General features: G+C 40.7%; 1 protein-coding gene across 8 annotated transcripts in view; it reads left to right on the forward strand.

Moving 5' to 3' along the window:
* Positions 1-307: 307 nt before the first annotated feature.
* Positions 308-21009, forward strand: part of CTNND2 (catenin delta 2) — a 587661-nt gene continuing 566959 nt past the window's right edge. For 2 of the 8 annotated variants that reach the window (XR_010990241.1, XM_068162005.1), the window contains exon 1: positions 1264-1562. Coding sequence is in view for 7 of the 8 variants with exons in the window: in XM_068162005.1 (XP_068018106.1) it covers positions 1526-1562 (37 nt within the window). In the remaining variant the exon portion in view is untranslated. Of the gene's footprint in view, positions 434-1263; positions 1563-21009 lie in introns of those variants that run through there. The other 6 variants (XM_068161999.1, XM_068161998.1, XM_068162000.1 and 3 more) reach the window with 6 other exon arrangements.

Genomic DNA, 21009 nt, shown 5'->3' on the forward strand with positions numbered 1-21009 from the left:
ATCTTTCAAATCCAGCCGTTAATAAAGCTCCTGCTATGATTTATTCAGCCAACTGTGCGGCGGATTGGTAGTAGAACGGACTCGGCGAGACTATCCGAGAGGATGAGAGCACCGGCGCCCAGGTTCTCTCGCCCCGCTTGCGGCGGGAGCCGACAGCCGCCCCATACGCCTGCGAGAGATAAGGGTTTGGTCCCTGCGAAGCCGGTGTCGTGGAGGGCACGGGTTCAGGCGGGCAAGTAACCGACTGTAGGCGTTGCCCTGACGTCTCAGCCGAGTAGATGGGTTTCCCGATCGCTACGTTGATACTCAACTTGCTGCGACCGTGATTTAGTAGCAATTACCCCTGGCAACAACAACAAAAAAATCGGTGTTTTTCCTCAGATAACAAAACTGCGCAGCAAGTTAAAAGGACTGATGGAATGGCAACTTTCAGGTGAGTACTGCAATTGCATTTTACACAAGTTTCTCAATAAAAGGTTAAGCGTACGTAGGAGTAAACACCACCTTCCATATTCCTTACCTTCTTTGCGCCCAATAAGTCTGATAACAACATGGTAGAATTTGCTACCTAGATTTCTCAAGGATGGGGAGAGAGAACCGATGAAGAACCGAGCCAGGGGACTAAGCTGTAGTTTCCCTGTTGCTTTTACCGTTTTGGCTGGCAGACTTCGAGTATCCGACGCCCAACCCAGGACTGCAGGAGCCACTATCACTGCCGAAGGGCTGCTCGCCACTAGCCCAGTTCCCCCCGCCCCGGAGTGCCACCCTACACCTGCGTCCTCTGTCCGCATCCCCTTCCCCCGGGAAATCAGAACCCCTCGGCCGCGGCGGACAGGGGGAACAGAAGGACGCGCTCCTCCGCACCAAGGCCGCTGCTTCGCGCGCAGCGAGGCAATGGAACCCGGCCCAGCCCCACCCGGCGCAGGCGGTGGCAGCGGCTCGGAGGGAGCGGAGCTGCCCGGCTCCCTCCCCCCGAGTCGGCGGCTCAGCCGCGGCGGGCGCGCTCCTGCTGGGGAGGGGACGGGAGAGGGAGGGGCGGAGGCAGGCGGGGAGAGAAGGAGGCAGGGCGGGAGGGAGTGCGGCGGCAGATGCTGCGGCGGCGGCTGTGTCTCCTTCGGCCACATCCCGCGGCCGGTGCGCCCGCCCGGCGCGCTGCGCTACGGCGCCGCCGCGCAGCCTGCCCCAGCCGCCGCCGCCGCAGCAGCTCCGTACCTCGTCCCAGCGGTGGGCCGGTGGATGTTGAGCCCGCCTCGGTCTGGCAATCAGCGGGCAGTTGTCCTGCGGCGGAACCCCTCGGAGTCGGATCAGCGCGCTCGCACGGACACGGGGGGACACGGGCGCACACGGGAACACGCGTACGCCCTGGGGGGGCGGGGGGAGGGGGGGGGCGGCAAGACGAAGATGCTGCAGCTGGGCAAGGTCAGGACCTTGCGGTGAAGCTCGGGGCCGTCGCTCGCCCCCCCCTTTCCCCCACACCTTACATTCTTGCCTAGCGGACTGAGGATTTGCTGTTGGATTTTGGTATATGTTTGGGAGAAAGCAGACTGAATCGGCGGCGATCGGTAAGTACGACAGACATCGTAATGGTGCCAGGTCCGTCGTCTCCTCCTCCCTTTCTGCTTGCGTGATATTTCTTCTTGGTGCGGGCTTCTGCGCTGCTTCTCTCGGCAAGGCAGCTGGGCTGGGTTGGGCTGCTGGGAGCTGTGTTTGTGCTTTCAGCGGAGAGGTAACGGAGTGCGTTATTTTCCCTCGTTTCTTCCTCCCGCGCCACCGCCCCCCTTCCTTTCTTTCTACGTTAGTCGTTGCTTATGTAGGGCATCCGCGGCACCGTGTCTCCCGACGCCCTGCACTAATGTACTCGTTAGGGCACTGAAGTCGTGGGCCGGGAAGAAGGAGGAGGAAGAAGAAGAAGAAGGGCTGCGGGGCTGCGGCGTTCCGCGGGCGCAGGCAGCGCCCTGCCGCGCGCGGAACCCGGGCGGGTAATGCCGCGCGATGGCCCGGGCCTCGGGGCGGCTCCGAGCGGTTGCTGCTGCGTGTGTCCGTGTGTCTTGTCTGTGGGTCCCTGCTGCTGTGCTTCTGCCAGTGTGCGCGGCGCGGAGGGGGCAGTTCTTCCTTTGAAGCCACCGTCTGCGAAATCCTGCGCTCGAGGAGCGGGCGAAGGGGGTGGGGAGGCGAGTCGCGATGTGCACTGTGATGTTTCGTTGTTCTATTTTTAATGGCTGAAAGAGAAGATGCTTTTCTTTCCCTTACCTTACTCTTATTCTGGTGTGTAATGTGCTTGCATCGATCGGACAAAGCGTAGCTTCAGCTGAATCAAATCACCACAGAGGAGGTGCAGCAGCAGTACGGGCAGTAACGTGCAATAGAAAAATTCGTCTGAGCGGAGATCTTGGAGAAAAGTGAAAAAACAAACAAACCAAACCAAACCAAAACACCCCAAAAAACCAAAACCCAACCTGGAGATCATTTTAGAAACCCTGTTAATTTTCCCCTGGAGGGATTATACTTAAGACTGGAGTATACTATCTTGTGCAGAGACATTTTCCTTCTCATACTTTGTTAGTGTGCTTTGTTTTCAGAGTCAGGGTGTTATGCCCTATGAATTATGGAAGAATATCCAAAACATACAGAAAACGTTTAGAAGTTAATAGGCCTATTTATTAGCCCAGTTGCTAACTTTTTTTTGGTCGTAGAATTGTAGAATCATAGAATCAAAGAATCATTCAGGGTTGGAAGGGACCACAAGGATCATCTAATTCCAACCCCCCTGCCATGGGCAGGGACACCTCGCACTAGATCAGGCTGGCCAAAGCCTCATCCAGCCTGGTCTTAAACACCTCCAGGGATGGGGCCTCAGCCACCTCCCTGGACAACCCATTCCAGGGCTTCACCACTCTCTCAGGGAAGAACTTCCTTCTCATGTCCAGTCTGAACTACAGTTGTAGTACCTGGTATTTGTGCTCCTTAAAACACGTATGCCTTTTTAATGGCAATAGGAAGATAAAAACTTAACAATGCAGAGTCATTTTCAGGGGCTGTGTAGATAGACTGTATGTAAAGTGAGAGAATTGGCCTAAGCTGTGATTCATAGCAAACCTCTCCATAGAGTACATCACGACTTACATATGAGGACTACCTAGTATTCTCCAAAGTTTATGTAAGTGTGTTGTGGGCTTTTGCAGAATCAAAAGAAGGAAAACCCATCTTTTTCATCACATACTTAAGGATCTATTTATCCTGTCTTAAAAAAAGAACTTACTATCTAACTCATGTAGGTTGGGTTCAAACAGCTGAATTAGTTGGCATGGTGTGGCGCAGTTAGGTGCAGGTCTCCAAAGAAAGCTACGAATTGTGGGCCTCTTATACTCGAATGGCTTTGAGGGTTTTATGAGCATATTTATACGGGTTATCTGGGGAGGAGCCTCAACCCTAAACCCAAACCACCTAGGAAGAGAGTTACATATAAGCAAAACTTGAACATTCTGTGATGATTGAATACCCTTGTAAAGACTAATTCTAAGCCAAGTTGAAGCTTTCGTCTTAGTCTGAATGGCTTGTGCCTTCGTAAGTCTTGACACTATCAGTTTGCATCCTGCAAAACTGCAGAGAACTTGTGACAGATCATTCTCATTAGTGTGAAGTTGATTAATAGCTTGGGACTGCATTGAATGTCATAGTAGCGAAACAGGAGATGGAATCTTTATCACGTTGTTCAGAGACAGTTTTTGCAGTCTGTTATATAAGAGGCTTGAAAAAATAGAGTAGCGGTCTCTGCTGAGTATACTCACCAAAGGAAATATCTACCCCTGCAATCTACTGGTGGAAAGCAAAGTATTTCTGAATGCCAATCACATGACTTTTCATGAATTGCAAGAAAGATGCTTTTGGAGAGGAACTCCAGCTGTGGTGCTTGAGTTCTGTTTATCAGGTACCTTAACGGACATTAGAAGTGATAAATAGCTCATCAGGGAAACAAGCCTGTGAGTTTTTCTGGTTTTTTGAATAACGCTACCGAAATAGTTTCATCATTGTGTAATGAACTCTGACAGACAGCTGAACAAAATAGAAATAGTAGCAACTAAAAGAAAAGGTGTTTGCATAATTCTGATTTGCATAATTTGCACTTACTGATGGATGGTTTCAATGTAATGACTGTGATTTGGTGTTAAGTATTTGTTTCTCAAGATGTGTAAAATCAACTTGTGCTACAAAGGAAATGCCAGAGTTTCAAATTTTAAGGGTTTTAAGAAATGCATTTTTAGGTAGAGCTGTAAATTAGCATGCAGATGGAGCAGATAACAGAATCAGCAGAACTCATGAGTGTTAAATTTTGCACTAAATTTCAGATACATTTTCTATGTCATGGTTCAGCATGATAGGAATTTTAGGACGTATCACTTATGGAAATTCTAGCTTGTTTGGATTTCAAATATACATTCCAGAATTTCCTAGAAGCAGTTATTTTCAGGAGTATCAGCATGATAAGGAAAACACATTATTGCAGTACTCTTTACCTGTATAAGGACCTGTGTTTTTGATGCTTATTGATTGTGCTTGTAAGTCATGAAGAGTCTGATATTTCAAGTTACACCCGAAGCTTGACAAAAATGAAATGAACTGTTTCTCCCCTTTGAAGGACTCAGTAAGATCCTATTACTGGATGCTTTTTTGATGCTTACTTAACTGCACAATATTAAATTCATTACTTTAATTATTAATAACATATAAGTAAGCAATAAACCTTAATGGAGACAGGATTTTAAAATATGATACATTTATTTCTTAAATGACAGAAGAACTCAAACAGAACTGAAACACTTTTGCTTTTGAAGAAGCAATTATTTTGGGCTTTGTGTGGTTTGTGGTTTGTTTTGTTTTGTTGGTGTTTTTTTCCCCTGTCAAAACTTACTGCACCACTTAAAAACATCTTTCTTACCTTTTCCCTTTTGTTTTTGTTTTTGATGGGGTCATGTTGTTTCTTGTATGCCAGCAGGGAGTCTCCATGCAAGGCAGGCATGCAGTCCTCAGGCACTTTAGTATGACCCTTTGGCTAATGGCTCTTCCACAGTTAAACTCACTTGGAACAAAGTCTCAATGCAGCATGATACAGAAACAATTTCTTCTACCCACTAGGGATGTGCTAATTTGGTGTCATGAATGGGTTTTTTTGCAAAAGCAGATTACTTGACCAGATTCTCTGGCAGTATCATGAGCAAAATTATAAATTCAATACAATACCACATCTGATTATAGATAAACTGATACCCACGTTAAATGACTCTTTATTAGTTGCCAGATTAGTGTAAAACTAAAAAAAACCAAAGAAACATCATCTTATCTATGAGAGCAAGTATACAGTATTTGTGTAAATTGCTTTTGTCATGCTGACTTTAGTGCATGCTACTGGCTCTTCATCTGCCTGTTCTATTTTACAAAACTCAGTTAGAATAGTAAGTAATAACTTCAAGGGACATAAATCATGGAAGAGTGTGTATTGTCTTGTCCTTTTGGCCACTGCCTATTTTACTGAAGTGGCTGGGGGAAGACCACAGGGATATAATGGAACTTCTGAACTTTGTACTTCTCAGACTTAGTAAAAAGTAATAACGTTCAAAGAATTCATATATAAAATAACCATGTTTGGTGTTATATATTATGGTTTACTGCATTAACCAAAATGGTTCTACTGTAAACCAAACTTTTCTTTTCCACTTGTTTTCATTCATTTCGAGGAGCTGCAAAAATGCAGAGTCCCCCTTGAGTAGGAACATGTGAAATCAAGAATGTCTTAGAGCCAAAGGGCTTCCTCTGGGGGAAGACTTTACATTTCCCAGCCTGTTGCATCCCTCTTCCTTGCATCCCCTTCTTTTTTGTAATTTCCTTCTTTTCTTGCAAAGTTTGCAACATCATCTGCTGAAAGTCCTCACAGTGCAGCAATTTCATTTTGGTCAAGAAAATTACTTTTGGAAAATGATAGTAAAGCTTAAATTTGTCTTAAATTTGTAACATAAACATTCTTTTTACCCATAGTTACATTCTTCTCTCCTGACACAGTCAGTAATTATTAAAGTAACTAACAACGACTATCTTTAAGTCTCAATTTTTGAAGGGAGTCAAATGAAATTAGGTAGCGTAAATAGGGACTCTGATGGAGTTCATTGGAGGTGTTTAGAAGGAGACTTGATGAGGTGCTTGGTGCCCTGGTTTAATTGATTAGAGGGTGTTGGATGATGGGTTGGACACGATGATCTCGAAGGTCTCTTCCAACCTTGTCTGGTCTGGTCTATGCTATGCTATGCTATGCTATGCTATGCTATTCTACTGGATGAGACTTAACTCTTACATGTTCATTTGTGTCAGAATAGTATCTTGTAAATTACTAGGATGTTTGGGGAAATAATTAGAAATAGCTTTCAGTGTGGTGTTAGAAATTTGCTGTACTTTTTAGCACTGCTATGATTACTAAAACTTGCAATCTCTTGCATCCCCTAAGAGTCTAAGCTTTCCATCACAACCAGCACTTTGGAAGGTTGACTAGCAAGATTCTGAGAGATAACTCTTAAGTGCCAGGCAGTGACTACCAGGGAGTCTATTGTACTGTAGTTTGTGCTTCCCAAGAGAGTACTTGCACAGTTTTTGAAGATGAGTATCTGAAATGTAAGAAAATAGGCATCAGATGTTGAGAACATGTGAACCTTACCAATTTTTGCACAGTTTTCCATGAAAATATGGGTATTTCTGCTATCTTAGCTGATCTACAGGTGGTAGGGGGTTTTGTTTGTGGGTTTTTTTGTTTGGTGTTTGGTCTAGTTTTGTTTCATTCCCGCCCCCCCCCCCCCCCCCCCCCAAAATATTTGTATTGTTTTAGATTTAACTGAGTGAAGAATAGTAACTTCAGCTCTTAAGATGACATACATGACTGTGAAGCAAGTCCTGGCATTCTGGTGTTTTTTCCTAATGTTGTACTTGTCTAGGTAGTAATCAGGTTTCTTTTAAAGCAGGTTGTCATTGTCTCAGTCAAATTTGCTTGTGTAAAAACAATCATTTTTCTTGCCAAAAGATTGACTGTTTCTTTACTTTGGCATACAGCAAGGCAAAAGCCTTTTAATGCTCTTTTTTTTTTTTTTTTTCATGAAAAATGACATGGAATTGGATATGGAGGTTCATCATCAGTGAAAAACAGTGAGAAGGCAGAAAGCTAGGTCAGAGAACAATTATCAAAGGAAACAAGAGCTTAAAACTTTTCAGTGATGGAAGTGGCTCAAGATTAGATATAGAAAGCCTGCTTGTTGTCTTGTATGCCAGAATTTTTACAAGAGATGAGTTCTGTGAATAAATAGATACTTAAAGGCATAAAAGTCTGTTATAGGAGTCTGTTAAAGGCCACTCAACTGGGATGGAAAGACAGATGAATTATTCTATAAGCAACTTGGAGAAATCTCATGATCACTAGCCCTCATTCTTGTGGGGAGTAGATATTCTAGATATCTGCTGGACATCCTGCTGACCCCCATCCTTCTACAAGAATGGAGAACTCTGTCACTTTACTATGCCTCAGGCATCCTCCAATCATCACATCACCTGCCAGTCCTGTGTTCACAAACAGCAGGTCCAGAGGGGCACTGTCCCTAGTTTGCTCACTCACCTACTGTGTCAGGAAGTTATCTTCCACACACTCTGAGAATGTCCTAGACTGTTTCCTCCCTGCTGGTTCTAAAACTGGCTGGATGGCTGGACTCAAAGAGTGGTGGTGAATAGAGTTAAATCCAGTTGGTGCTCAGTCACAAGTGGTATTCCCCAGGGCTTGAGGGGACTAAGTGCACCCTTGATAAGTTTGCAGATGACACCAAGCCAGGAGGGAGTGTTGATTTGCTGGAGGTGAGGAAGGCTTTGCATAGGGATCTGGGCAGGCTGGATTTATGGGCTGAGGTCAACTCTATGATGTTCAACAAGGCCAAGTGCTGGGTCCTACACTTTGGTCATAAACCCCCCATGCAGTGCTACAGGCTTGGGAGAGAGCAGAAAAGGACTTGGGGTGCTGGTTGACATCTTGCTGAATGTGAGCCATTGGTGTGCTCAGGTGTCCAAGAAGGCCAAGAGCATCATGGTCTATGCCAGGAATGGTGTGTCCAGCAGAAGCAGGGAAGTGATGGTGGCCCTTTATTTGGCCCTGGTGGGGCTGCATCTCTAATACTGTGTTCAGTTTGGTGCCCCTCACCACAAGAAGGACATTGAGGTGTTGTAGCGTGTCCCAAAATGGCAACCAGGCTGGTAAGGGATCTTGAATGCAAGTCTTATGAGAAGCAGTTGAAGGAGCTAGGGTTGTTCAGCCTGGAGGAGAGCAGGCTGAGAGGAGACCTTATCACTCTCTACAACTGCCTAAAAGGAGGTTATAGTGACGGGGGCCCCTGCCAGGTAACAAATTAATAGGACTTGAGGAAATGTCTTTCAGTTGCACCAGAGGAGGTTTAGATTGGATATTAGTAAAAATGTCTTCACTTAAAGAGTCATTGGAATAGGTTGCCATGGAATTGTTGTAGACACCATCCCTGGAGCTGTTTAAAAGATGTCTAGCAGTTGTGTACAAGGAGATGTTAGGTTATGGTTGTTCTGTGTGATCTTATGGTCTTTTCCAACCCAACAATTCTATGATTCTTGATATTATCTGTTTCTCACTTATATTTCTTACAACTCAGCTTCAGGATGTCTTTTGAACTTGTCAAATGGCATCATCTCATTTCTGAATGGCGTGATACCTCTGAAAGTTGGATTCTGTGCAATCTAGGTGAAGTCTCACAGAAAGTGGGAGTTGGGGTCCTAAACAGTGTAGATGCTAAACACAGAGTGGATAATGTAGTGAATTGTTAAAAAACAAAATCTAGGTCAGTCTATGAGCACCTGGACAAGTTTCAACAACAGAGTTGTATTTGACACTTCCTAAATATTTTCGATGAAGATCCTTGATCACCACATGCTGGTAATCTGAACCTTCAATTCAGTGCCTACCTGCTGACCTACTGTGCTTAAAAACACAGTGAACAGAACAAAAAACTTGGAGTATTTAAAAAAAAAAAAAAAAGTTTGTGCTTTAGTAAAGGAGTTTGACAGTAATTGCTGAATTGCATAATTCTTCCTATTCTTACTTCAGGTGAAGCTTCAGTCATAGGAATAATGTGACTTTACATGTGGATTTCTACTGCAGTGCTGATGCATATCATCTGGTAGTACAGGGGAAAAACTGGAAGTGTGATAGTACATCTCCTCTTTGTAAGTGCCAGTAATGTAGAAGGCCTAATGCATTCTCAAATTAGTTGTTGCCATTAAACCAACATAAGGTCACTGACTTCTGTTTTCTATATTTCTGCCATTGAACTGTGATCATAGCATTAATGCCTAGCAGAAGGATTTTGAGTAACAAAGTTGGAAGTACTGCTTAATTCCCAAGTGCCTCTCAGCTATGTCTACATGGTTTTCAGAAGGAAAAGTTTCGTTGACTGTGTGGAACAAATAGTGTTTGCAATCCATCTTAGACCCTACTGAGGATTAACTACTACACATGCTTTTACTGATGACATACAGCATGCTATAGTTGAATGTGAGATATGCAACACTATTTCCTCCTTTTCTCCTGTATAAACACGATGTTTTGTAGATTTGTTTTTATTGAAGGTGTTTCTGACCAGCATGGCAGCTTACTGCACTAATTTTCTCCCTCTGACTTCTATTGTGTTTACCAAGAACAAGTATAGCACAAAGCCTCAAGAGTCTTGGGGGACCCTGATGAGTTCAGCTTAATTAGAAGTATGCATGTCTAATCAAAAGGTAAAATTTAGAATTGCAAGTTCTAAAAAAACAGGCACTAAAAACAGAGTCATAATACCAGGGAATCTTTTTCATATAAATGAGAGCACTGAACATAAACCGTGCCATATCTGAGAAGCCTCATGCATTATTCTGTTGAGCAATTGTTTTAATATTCTCAGGTAGATAGGTCTTTTTATTACATGTCATTACACGGTGGTTTGTTTCTTTTTTCCCAATAAAAACAAATAACAAAGTGTGCATTTCTGGTGACATTAGGGAAGTTTGTTAACCTCTGAGTACCTCCACTGGGAACCCGCTCACTCAATTCTCAATGCTTATTGTTGTAATGAGCACTTAAAGGATGGGTAATGCTTCTAATTTCAGAAAGAAACAGGTATTCATTATATTCTCTGTCACCTTGTATAGCCTAGATCTGTGCAGCAGTTTATGTAGATGAAATGCAATGATAACGATGGAAAACTTAACCCTTACATCTCTTCTTTGCCTTTTTGAGGTTGAATTTTTATCAGTTGTCTTAAATATTCTCTTTCTGTAAATACCTTCTAATTAAAAGTAGCCAAGATTGATCACCTTTGTAGTACTTACTTTCCTACCTCTAAGTCTAGGAAATACAGTGCATGCATAGGTCTTTTTTTCAGTCTGTTCCAAGAGATGTGAAATCGAAGTGAGTAATAAATATTTTTTCAATTTCCTGTCTATTAGTACAAAAAGACTTAAACTGAGCAAAGAAAACAACAGTTTTCTTCGTGGTAAAACACGGTGGTAAAAGCCAAATTCTAGTTTGATCGTACTTTGTTGCTTAAGTTTAGCTTTGAATGGCTACAACTTTGCTGCACAGTTAGATTGAGTAAAACAAAATAATTTATCTTGATTTCCATTTAAAACAAATGGTAAGTTCAGCATTAGTATTTGAGAAATTTGCTATGCTTGATGCTTATTGCTATCTAAATGCCACATAAACTTCACCTGGTTTTAGGATTTTGGAATATCTTGAATTTTTGATATCTGGTGTCTCTGACCTCCAGAATGTGCTGGCATCAATTAATTGGAAAGTCTGCTGGGCATAGTCACTTCGTAGTTTTTCTTCTTTGTGTGTGAAATCTGTATGTTTACTCAAATCAGAACTGGCCTGAGAAAAGGAATGGGATTTTCCTCTACACCATCACTCTGCCCACCAAAGTCCTCAAACCAGTACTGCTAATGAATTGTTCTATCTGAGACTGTCAGCATGATCTCCCCACTTAAGATATCCAATGAGGAACTGCTTGGCTTTTGATTAGTGATGATGGCAGTATTTCAGGTTCCCACATGACAGATTGCTGATAGTCTATTGACAGAACAGACTTGCAGCAGTGATTGTCAAGGAGTGAAACACTACAATGTAAATTGCTTTTGCAGTTGTTTTTTGTCTTAATTTGTAGTGCTATGTAGTACAGTCATATTTTTACTTAAGAAAAGAGACTGAGTGGTTGGTACCAAAAGACTGAGTTGGCAAGGAGGAATGGGACAAAAGCATTCCCTAAGACTGGAGAGGGAATGGGAAGGAATAGGAAGGACAAAGAGTGATTGCTCTTGAGGTTACAAATTAAAAGTGTTTCTCTAAGTGTGCTACATGTTGATACACTTTCTGAAATGCATTGGTCCTACACAGTGGACTAGGATTCAGGTGAAGCCTTATTGTATATAGACTCTTGAAGTATTTGTCTCTAGAGAAGTAGGTGCCAGGTTTCCTCTGTGCACATTCAAGGTGGTAGTAGTTTGTTCTGGTTTTGATTGCACTTTTTCTTTCATGCTTACCTGCTTATCCAGCAAAACCATGTGCTGGATAACCATGTGTTGTATGCGTTAAGATGCTGTCGTGTTGCAAAGATGCTGTACTGGTGTTTACACTGAAAATAAGGTTAATGAGTTTGACATTTTAGTGATGTGATTTAGTCTTCATGTTTGGAATAAGCAGTTGGACTTCAGTCAACTCTTTCTATTAATCTGAGGGTAGAAGTACAAGCTTTGGATACTGAGAACTCATTTAGAAGTACCCCCTTTTTCTGTAGGTTTGTTGAATGCACATATATTAATATGTAGGATATTGTTATTTGACTAGAAGTTGTACAATAAAAATGAGACAATTTAAACTCTATAAATTACCCTTTTTAATGTTAGGAAGTGTATTAGTCATGGAAACTTCAATTAGGTGAATTTGCTTACTTTTTTTAAAGCAAAAGTATTTGTTTTCTTACAGAGAAATACTTCAATACTTAACAGTTACTGTACAACTACATTAAGTAGATAGTCTAAGAGAGACAGAAATACTTCAGGATCTGTATCATGGTGAGAGAACACAGGTAAAGGTAGAAATGAAGTATGTATGCTCAGTGGCTGCACCCATTCAGAAGGAAAATCAACCTCAGCCATAAGTGGTAGTTATAGCACCTCAGATTGCCTGTGTAATTCATCAAGAGCCTTGCCTGTTGAGGTGTATGGGTTTGGATCAGCTAAAGGAAGCAATATCACTGTGATAAATTAGCTACTGCATCAATGGAGTTAGAGGATAGCTAAAATAATTGTATTTCATTCCCTTAAATACACAACTGATAGTTTTCTTGACAGAGTTAGATATAAAGTGTATTTTAAAAGCCTAGCTATGCATCTGCATTTCACAGGAACAGTCAGAGAAAGGAAGGTTCAGCACAAAGCTTTTTCATTGCACATGAATCATTTTAGAGTTTCTTCAAAAAAGTGACTTATCCTGCTGAATGAATTTATAGAATGTTGTGTAATGCTTCAGATATTTTAATCTTCACTTTTTCATATATGTCTAGAAGAGAAGAATAAAAAGGGATGTGCAGTTTAACATCTGACCATTTCCATATCCCAGACTTTGGAAGCTTGAAGACACATGCAGAGTTTTTAATAACACCTGGATATGACATTCAGATATTACCCCAAACATAATAGGCATATAAAGGATATACTGCCTCTCACATATACTGCCTCTCAGTTATTTAGTTCTTTCTGTCAGGCAGGCTTCTTCTTTTACAAAGACTTTTAGTTAGTTTGTCTTTAAACAGTCATTGATGGCTTAAATAGAGTATCAGAAGTTTTGGTGGCCTTGTAAATTCTGCTACTGCCTTTTTTTAACTCTTTCGCCTTCTCCCTCCCTCCCCTCCTCCCTCCTTTGAAAAACAGTATTTTAAATGTCTGGGATCTCTTCTGGTGTCTTGTCAGGATGTGAGTGTTACGACTTATTAACAAGTGTGTGTGTGTTAACATATTTAATCACTCTACAGTTCAGCACACTACTTTAGAGAGGAAATAATAATTTTATGGTGCAAGGTGTTATCTAGTGGCTGAAGCTGCTGCCTGTAGATACAGGCTGGCTTGTGGTACAAGCCCCAGGAAACTCCTTCGGTCGTCCTGCGTGCAGCTTGTTGCAAACTTTCTTACAATTCTACTTATACGAAGCCTAACTTTTTAGTGTTTGAGTGGAAGTGATACTGAATATTGACACTGAAATTCAGCAGGCTAATTTGGTAAGGAAACTGGACTGCACACCTAAGTTAGAAGAGGACCTTGAAGCTAGCTGTAAATGTCTCAGTGTTTCTTACCTTGAAAGACTGTGCTCAACACCTCTGACTTACTCTTTGACTTTTTGTAAGCAATGACAGACACATGAACCACAGTTAGGATTACGCTTCAGCTGTCTCTGCGTGTGCAGAGTGGCATGTAACCAGCTCTCTGCCAGGGCATATTTAGGAAATAGTATGCAAGAATGCAGATGGAGTAATAGACTGTAATGTTAATTTATCAATCATTTAATTAATGAAACACGGTGGTTGCTCTTCATTTTGTACTACAGTGATGTTTTGGTGGGTGAACTTAGATCGCACCACCTCTGTTGAACCAGTGCTGTACAGAACACACTCCCAGATTAATCCTTCGACTGAAAAGTTCAAAAATGTAGCTAATACAGCCACCGGTGATAGCCATTTCCCCCCCCCCCCCCCCCCGGGAACAGAAGATGCCATTCCTGAATGTCTGTCCCTTCTTTTAAAAAAAAGACATTTGGAGGGCATAAAAGGAGGGGGAAGTAAACTGTATGAGGTCCCAGGTAAACTTTAAGGAACAAAACTAGAACTTAACTTTTGCAAGAATAATGAGGCTGTACAATGTGTCAGTGAATAGTCTGCTCCCAATCCTTTACTACAACATCAATACTACTGTGTGAACAGAACATGTAAGAAATGGTATTAAAATCATTTGTGAGCAAGAGTCTGTTGCCATTGCTTCCTGATGTATTAAGAGAGAGAAGAGGACAGACAGCTTCCTTGTGTTGTGGTACCAGTAATAATTTATTTCCAATCCTTCCCTAATTTGTTTCAAGCAAAGAGAAGCAAGCAGTCTCAGAGCAGGAAAATGAAGGACAAATGTTTCAGTTTCCTATGTTCATAGATTGCCGTTATCAAATAGGGGTCAAGCTGATGTTGAAACAAAGATTCTTTCAGCAGAATAATTAGGTAAGCCCTAGAATATTTGGACGATCTCTCAGTGATTTTCTCTGACATTCACAAAATATTAAGTACTATTCTAATTTTTGTTTGTCTTAAAAGTATCTCAGAGCTTTTAAGATGATATCTGAAAAGTGGTTTTTTCTGACATAATTTTCCCAAGGCTTTGTCTCAGTGGATCAGAAGGCAACGATAGGCTTTTCTCTGCACTTTGTGTATTAGGTAGAAGTCACCTTTGTCACTTCACATGTCGAGTATGAAGTCAAATAAGCTCAACAAATATAGGTAATTACTTTGGCTGCAAGAATGTGTAATTAGGTTTTTTTTGCCATATTATTGATTATAGTTACTGTTCTGGAATAATTTGCCAGTAGTGATATAATATGCAATAAAAATACATTTAATGCAACATTAATTTGAAATATAAATTTTGTTAAACTTGATAAATTCCATGAACCAGTGGTTGCAGCTTTTGTAGCTGCTGCTGTTCAGTTAAAATAACTTCTAAAAAAAGAAGTTTGATGAACAGAATTAATTTATTAATCTACTTTTCACAACTCTGATCATTTATATAGTTGTAATCAACCTTGACAGTATAGTCTATTGAAATATACAGTGAATTTTGGAACATTTGCCCTCCAATTATTCTACATATCACTCTCCTAAATGGATGTACATAAGGGAGTAAGTAATCACTCTTTATGTTTGTATACATTTCCCTTCTAGTAGCTGCTCAAAGCATGACTTTGTTCCTGTAGGTTTTCAGATTACAATCAGTAAGTGATGCGTAGCTAACAAACTACTTAGACTTCAAAGGGTAAATACAAAGTCAATGACAATGTTTTTACCTACAGAGAAATTTTGTCAGAGGAATTTCAGTTTATAAACAATCGTTTTCAGGAGTGAAGTTTGTTTGTGGCTACAGCAGAGTACATTATCTCCTTCATACATGGTAGAAATTGTTCTTTTTTGTAGACAGATGGTTAGACTTCTAATTTTGTTTCCCCCCCCTCCCCCCCCCCCCCCCCCCCCAATTCTTCTTCCAATGCACTGTTTCACAGTTGAGCACCTTTCCCTAACATAATTCAGTCTGCTGTATTCATGAGCTTTATTCTAAGCTTCATTACCTATGTTTCCAGCTACTAGCTGGCTTGTTTTGGATACTGCTTTTTACTGAGTTAGTGCACAGGCTGTTGTTAATCACAGAGAAGCAGAGCTTGCTTGTGACCATGTTAATGTGGTATTTTGTGGTATCTTATTATCGGTCTCAGGGTAGGTCTAGTCTGGCTTTTCCTTTTATTCCATTCTGGACTTTGTTAGAGATGGAAGAAGGCTCGAATGCTGATAAGCAGCTGACATGGACTTCATGATTGGCTTGTAAACACTAGCAGATTTGTTCACTGAAGAGTGAAGCAGTTTGTACTGATGTATTTTGTCATGTCATCTGCCTATCACCTACATTAAGCATTCTGCTTTTGTACTAGTTGTAGGAGATTTAAAGACTCTAGTAATTAGCTTTGAAAGGTCATGGTGATGAGGAGAGAGGTTCCTGAGGACTGGGGGAAAGTGAATCTCATTCCTGCCTTTAAGAAAGGTGATCTAGGGAACTACAAGCCAGCCAGCCTCACCTCAGCCCATGGCAAACTGATGCAGTACTTTCTCTTGGAAATAGTTTCCAAACATAAGAAGAACAATATTGTGATTCAGAGTAGTCAGCATCACTTTATGAAGAAAACATGCTTTACAAGCCTGATAGCCTTCTATGATGAGATGAAGCAATTACTTAACAAGAGACTTTTGATAGCATTCTATAACATAGACAAGCTCTCGAAGTTTTGATTAGATTAATGGATAGTGATGTGGGCTGAAAACTGGCAGAACTGCTTGCATCAAAGGGTTGTGGTCAGCAGCATGAAGTCCAGCTGTACGTCAGGCACTAGTGGTGTACCCCAGGGATCAGTACTGTGTCCTATATTGTTTAGGATCTTCATTGGTGATCTGGGTGATGGGACAGAGTTATACTCAGCAGGTTTGTAGAGGACTCTGCTGCTCTTCAGAGACATGCTATCAGTTTGGAGAAGGTGCTGACAGGAACCTTGTGAAGTTCAAGGCAGGCAAAATGCTAAATTCTGTGCCTGGGTTGGAGTAACTTCTTGCACCAGTACATGCTGGGGCCAACTGTCAGGAAGCAGCTTTGCAGAGAAGGATTTGGGGCTCCTGGTGGACAAATTGAACATGAAGCAGCAGTGTGTGCTTAGGTCAGAGAAGACCCAACAGCTTCCAGGGCTGCACCATGAAGCAGAGGGAAATGCATTCTCTTCTGTGCGCTGATGAAGCCACATCTGGAGAGATGTGCACAGTTCTGTATTTCTAGATAATTCTCAGCTGTGCTTTGAGTTCTGGTTTGGCATCTGGATTGTCTGAAATTCAGATATTACTGAGCTGTAGTACTGGTTTTAACTGTTGCTTAACACTGAATGAGGAACTAGACTTTAAACTGGGAATGGAAGCTGTTTGGGATGAGGGAAGAGTCTTGGATATGGATCTGATGTATTCTCAGTAACACTTGCTATTAACACAGTGGCCAAACTGCTTTCTCTAGACATGGGAGTCTGTGTATGGTCTTCAGGTTGAATATTGGATGTGGTGATCATCTCAAGGATGTCAGCTACATTGGTAACTGTGGCTTGTCCAGTGTGCAGAAGTTTCTTGACAGGCAGATGACAAACGAATGTTTTGATGCTACCTGAAAACTTAGACATAACAGGATGTAAAGGAGTTCAAAAGTTTCACATGATTTCTGGTGGTTGTGTAACAAGCACCATCCAACCTTACCTGACACCAACTATTTTACATTTGAAAACTAGTTTCCTGAAATGCAAAATTCATAGTAGCTAGAGTTGGATCTCTGAGGAGCCACCGTGAGGATATTTCAAGAGTTTCATTATATTTTGCTTCAAGCAGACACTATGATTTTTTATGTGTTTTTTTATTTGATTTCTCAACAAAACAAAGGAAAAATGTTGGCCGCAAAAGATGAGTGGTCACTCAGTTTGAAATCTGTGGATGAATGGCTTGCAATTTCAGACTGTGTTAAACACTTCAAAGCTGGAGTTTGCTTTTCTGTGGTATCATTGATGATAGAAAGTGCCTCTTTAATATTGATATTACAGTTTTTTTTTCATAATGAAGTCACTAAAATGAGCTATTGTTCTCTACTTTGTTTTGAGAAAGTTGCTTAGAACTGCACAACTGCTTTGAACGTTCTCTGCTTTCAGTCTTAAGGGTGATGATAACAGAAAATGAAGGTTTGAGCATATTTGTCTTGGACCTGGAGAGCATGACCTACTGAGATCTGAATAGGTGATTCCTCATTATATAGTACAGGATGCTACATCCTAACACCAACTTGATCAAAAAGTCAGCAGCTAGTTTTCAAGTAATTTTTCCTTAATGGTTTGTATGGACAGGATTTGGTGGGAAGGAGAGGAGGCTTGGCAAATTATGACAGAATTGGATGACCAATACTGCTTTTATTCAGATAACATGAATAAAATTTAATTTCCACTTCATGAATAAAATAATCCATGTGACACTGAAGGTTTGGAATATTGTCTTACAGTGTTGCATGGATGGATGATCTTTATTTCACTAGCTGTCTTTGAGTTTGGCTATTTTCATATAAACTAAGTGAAACATTTAATTATATAGAGAATTATGTGGTGGAAAACTAGATTCCTTTGTCCTTTAACAGGGTAGTTAATTGTGGTGTGTTTTTCTAGTTTTTGTTCCTACAGACCCAGACATCTTGGCCTAATGGACAGAGAGGAACAATCTGTTCACACAGAATAACACCAGAATTGGTCCTCTAATGTGCTGATTTTGCATTCTTGCATGAACGTTTTTGTACCAATCTGCACTGGTTACAGACTTGAGTTCTGGGTCTTAAGCTTTCCTGTATTTCACAACAATTATAATTAATTAGTCTTTGTAGTTATTTGTCTCTGGGAGAAAAACCTCTAGGGGGTGCCAAGGAACTGGGTTTGGTTGGAAAGGCTGTTAGGTTCTGCGCTGCTGTCGGAAGTTCAGGTCAGTGTTGAGTTCCTGAAAGCTCTTCCTAGTCTCAGTATTTCAGGTATCTTTAAATTGCTTGCTGCTTTAGTTTTGGTTCTGAAGTCTTTCTGCTCTGTGATGATAGTCGTTTATTGTAGGGTATTTTTTTATAGTGGGCAATAGCTGCATGATTGACAGAACTGGTTTGGGATCTATTTTATTTTTTAAAAAGCATACTTAAATCTGTATTCATATTTCTCAAAATGGGAAGAATACACAATTTTTCTAATGTCACACAGAGCACACTAGGATTCATACTGTTTCTTTGTCCAAGACTTCCTATAATAGCAGGGTCTAGATGTCTGCAAATTACATATTTTCCCATTCCTTTGTAAGTCTTAATCTTGCCCAACATTGTGCCGTTTGCTGTTGCCTGATTTTCAAAATCCCTAACTAGCTCTGGCATGCACTGCTTTGAAAAGGAATAAAAAAGAGGGGGGGGAAAGAAAAGGGGGGGGGGGGGGGGGAAGAGGCAGGGGATGTGATCAGTAGTGAAGACAGGAAGACAGGCACAGGGTAGAAGCTCCAGGAATTAATAGTTCCTAATAAATTGATTCTCATTGACTTCCTTACATTTTAAGCCATATTTTAAGAAACTAGATGAGATTTTTTTTTTCTTCTTTAAGAAACATTGTTTAATAGCAGTTAAACTCTTATAACATGACAAGATATTGACAGCTGGGCTATATATCAAACAATGTCACTGCAAATCAGCTGTAGCAAGTGGGACACTATCAGAATCAGCAGGCTAGTAACTGCTCCTGGTGCACCTTGTCAGAGACAGAAAATTTGCTGCTTCTTTTTTTCTTGTCTCCATGTAGCTGTGCCAAAGTTCCCTGGATACCTTATCCTATTTTAGTTAGAAATATTCCTAGGAATTCTTCTCGGCTGTAGTCTTGTGGCCAGCCTTAGCAGCTTTAAAGTGGTTATGTGTATCTTCAAAAATACCTTGTAGGTATTTGGCAGCGTCTGCTATATGACGTGATTTAGGATTTTGTGTAAGATCTAGGACCATTTTCCCCCACTTCCCACCATTTCAAGGTATGGGAAATGTTTGTATTTTGGTCAACACAATCAGATCAATTACTCTCAAAATTCTGTTACCATCAGTGAGACTATTTACATGAATGAAAAAAAGTGGTGTTTGCCTCAAATTGTATAATCTTCTAATGAATTTGATAATTTGTATGCATTGACAGAGCATTTATAGTGATTCATGATCAATATTCAGTCTACAGAAACTGTGCTGCATATAAATTAATTACATCACCTACGTAAAGATGACTTTAAGAACATTACAAATTAAAGCACCTAAAGAAATCTTGTCTTAAAAATACTTAGCATATATTCTTAACTGAAGAGGCTAATTCTGATTACCATGCTGTGGAAATGTGGTTAAAATGGTGAGAGAAAACCAGCTAAAGAGAAAAAGTTATCCCAGTAAAGTACAACCTTGCTGGAACTGCAAGACTAGTGGATACAACTGATGGAATCAGTTGGTTGTACCAAAAAGCTAGGATAGTTTTATTTATGAAGCTACTCATACAAAATTCTAATGTGATTTCTAGGAAAGAGTGAAACTTGGGGATTAAGAAAAAGGGACAGGGGATGAATCTGTCCCAAAGAAAGTCACATGGTATACATTGGATTAAAAATCAGTAGAATGATCTCAGATGTTTAAAGATACTTACCCTTCAGCGCAATCAGCTGAGACACTGCATGTGTTTTGAGAAGGGCCCTACTGAAGTGCATCATAATCTAGAAAACGCACCTGCAGAAGATGGTAAAGAATATTAAGGTATCTTCTTTAGCCAGCTGAAAAGAGTAAATTGATTGCAGTCTGCTTCTGCCTCGCAGGGAAGTAATTCCCGTTGGAGAGCTGTTTAATTTTGTAACAAAATATACAACAAGAGTTGGGGTTGGTGGCTAATATTAAACAAATTGCATTTAGACTTCCAATACTGATTGTAGTTCATCATGGAAATAAAACTATCAAACGACCATAGTCTTAGTATATTTATGGAAGGCTGTATGTATTTAAAATGCACAAACAGATTGGTAAACTATTTTGTTGTGGGTATTGGATCAGACAATAGTGTTTTGTAGCTTTGCTATGGATTCATTACTGGATGAATGCATTTCGAAGGCAGCTGTTTAAGTTGTTCTCAGTCGCTCACTGCTGTTTAGGGTACTGGTTGTTTAGTCTATCCTTCCTTTTCAAAAAAACCTTGAAGCTCATTTATTTCTACTTACTAAACTAATAGTAATACATCTGGCTACATTACTGATGGCAGTACTAACGTTACTGCTGGTTGTGGGATGATTCCAAGAGAATCATATGTTTACAGATACAGGAAACCCTGATTTTGGTATTGGGTTTTTAGTGGTTTTTTTTTTTCCTGTGTTTTTGTTGTTGGTTTATTTTGTTTGTTTGTTTTTTTCCATTTAATGATGCTGTAATATAAAAATCTTATAAAATTTAAAGGAACTAATAAAATCTTGTGTGCAGCCCTGAGGATGTTTCTTTGTTTCATAAACAATTGGAATTTGATGTTGCTGTCTAAAT

This window comes from Melanerpes formicivorus, unplaced genomic scaffold (assembly GCF_026170545.1).
Source record: "Melanerpes formicivorus ecotype bairdi unplaced genomic scaffold, bMelFor1.0.p_v2 SCAF_61, whole genome shotgun sequence".
Classification (NCBI taxonomy): domain Eukaryota; kingdom Metazoa; phylum Chordata; class Aves; order Piciformes; family Picidae; genus Melanerpes; species Melanerpes formicivorus.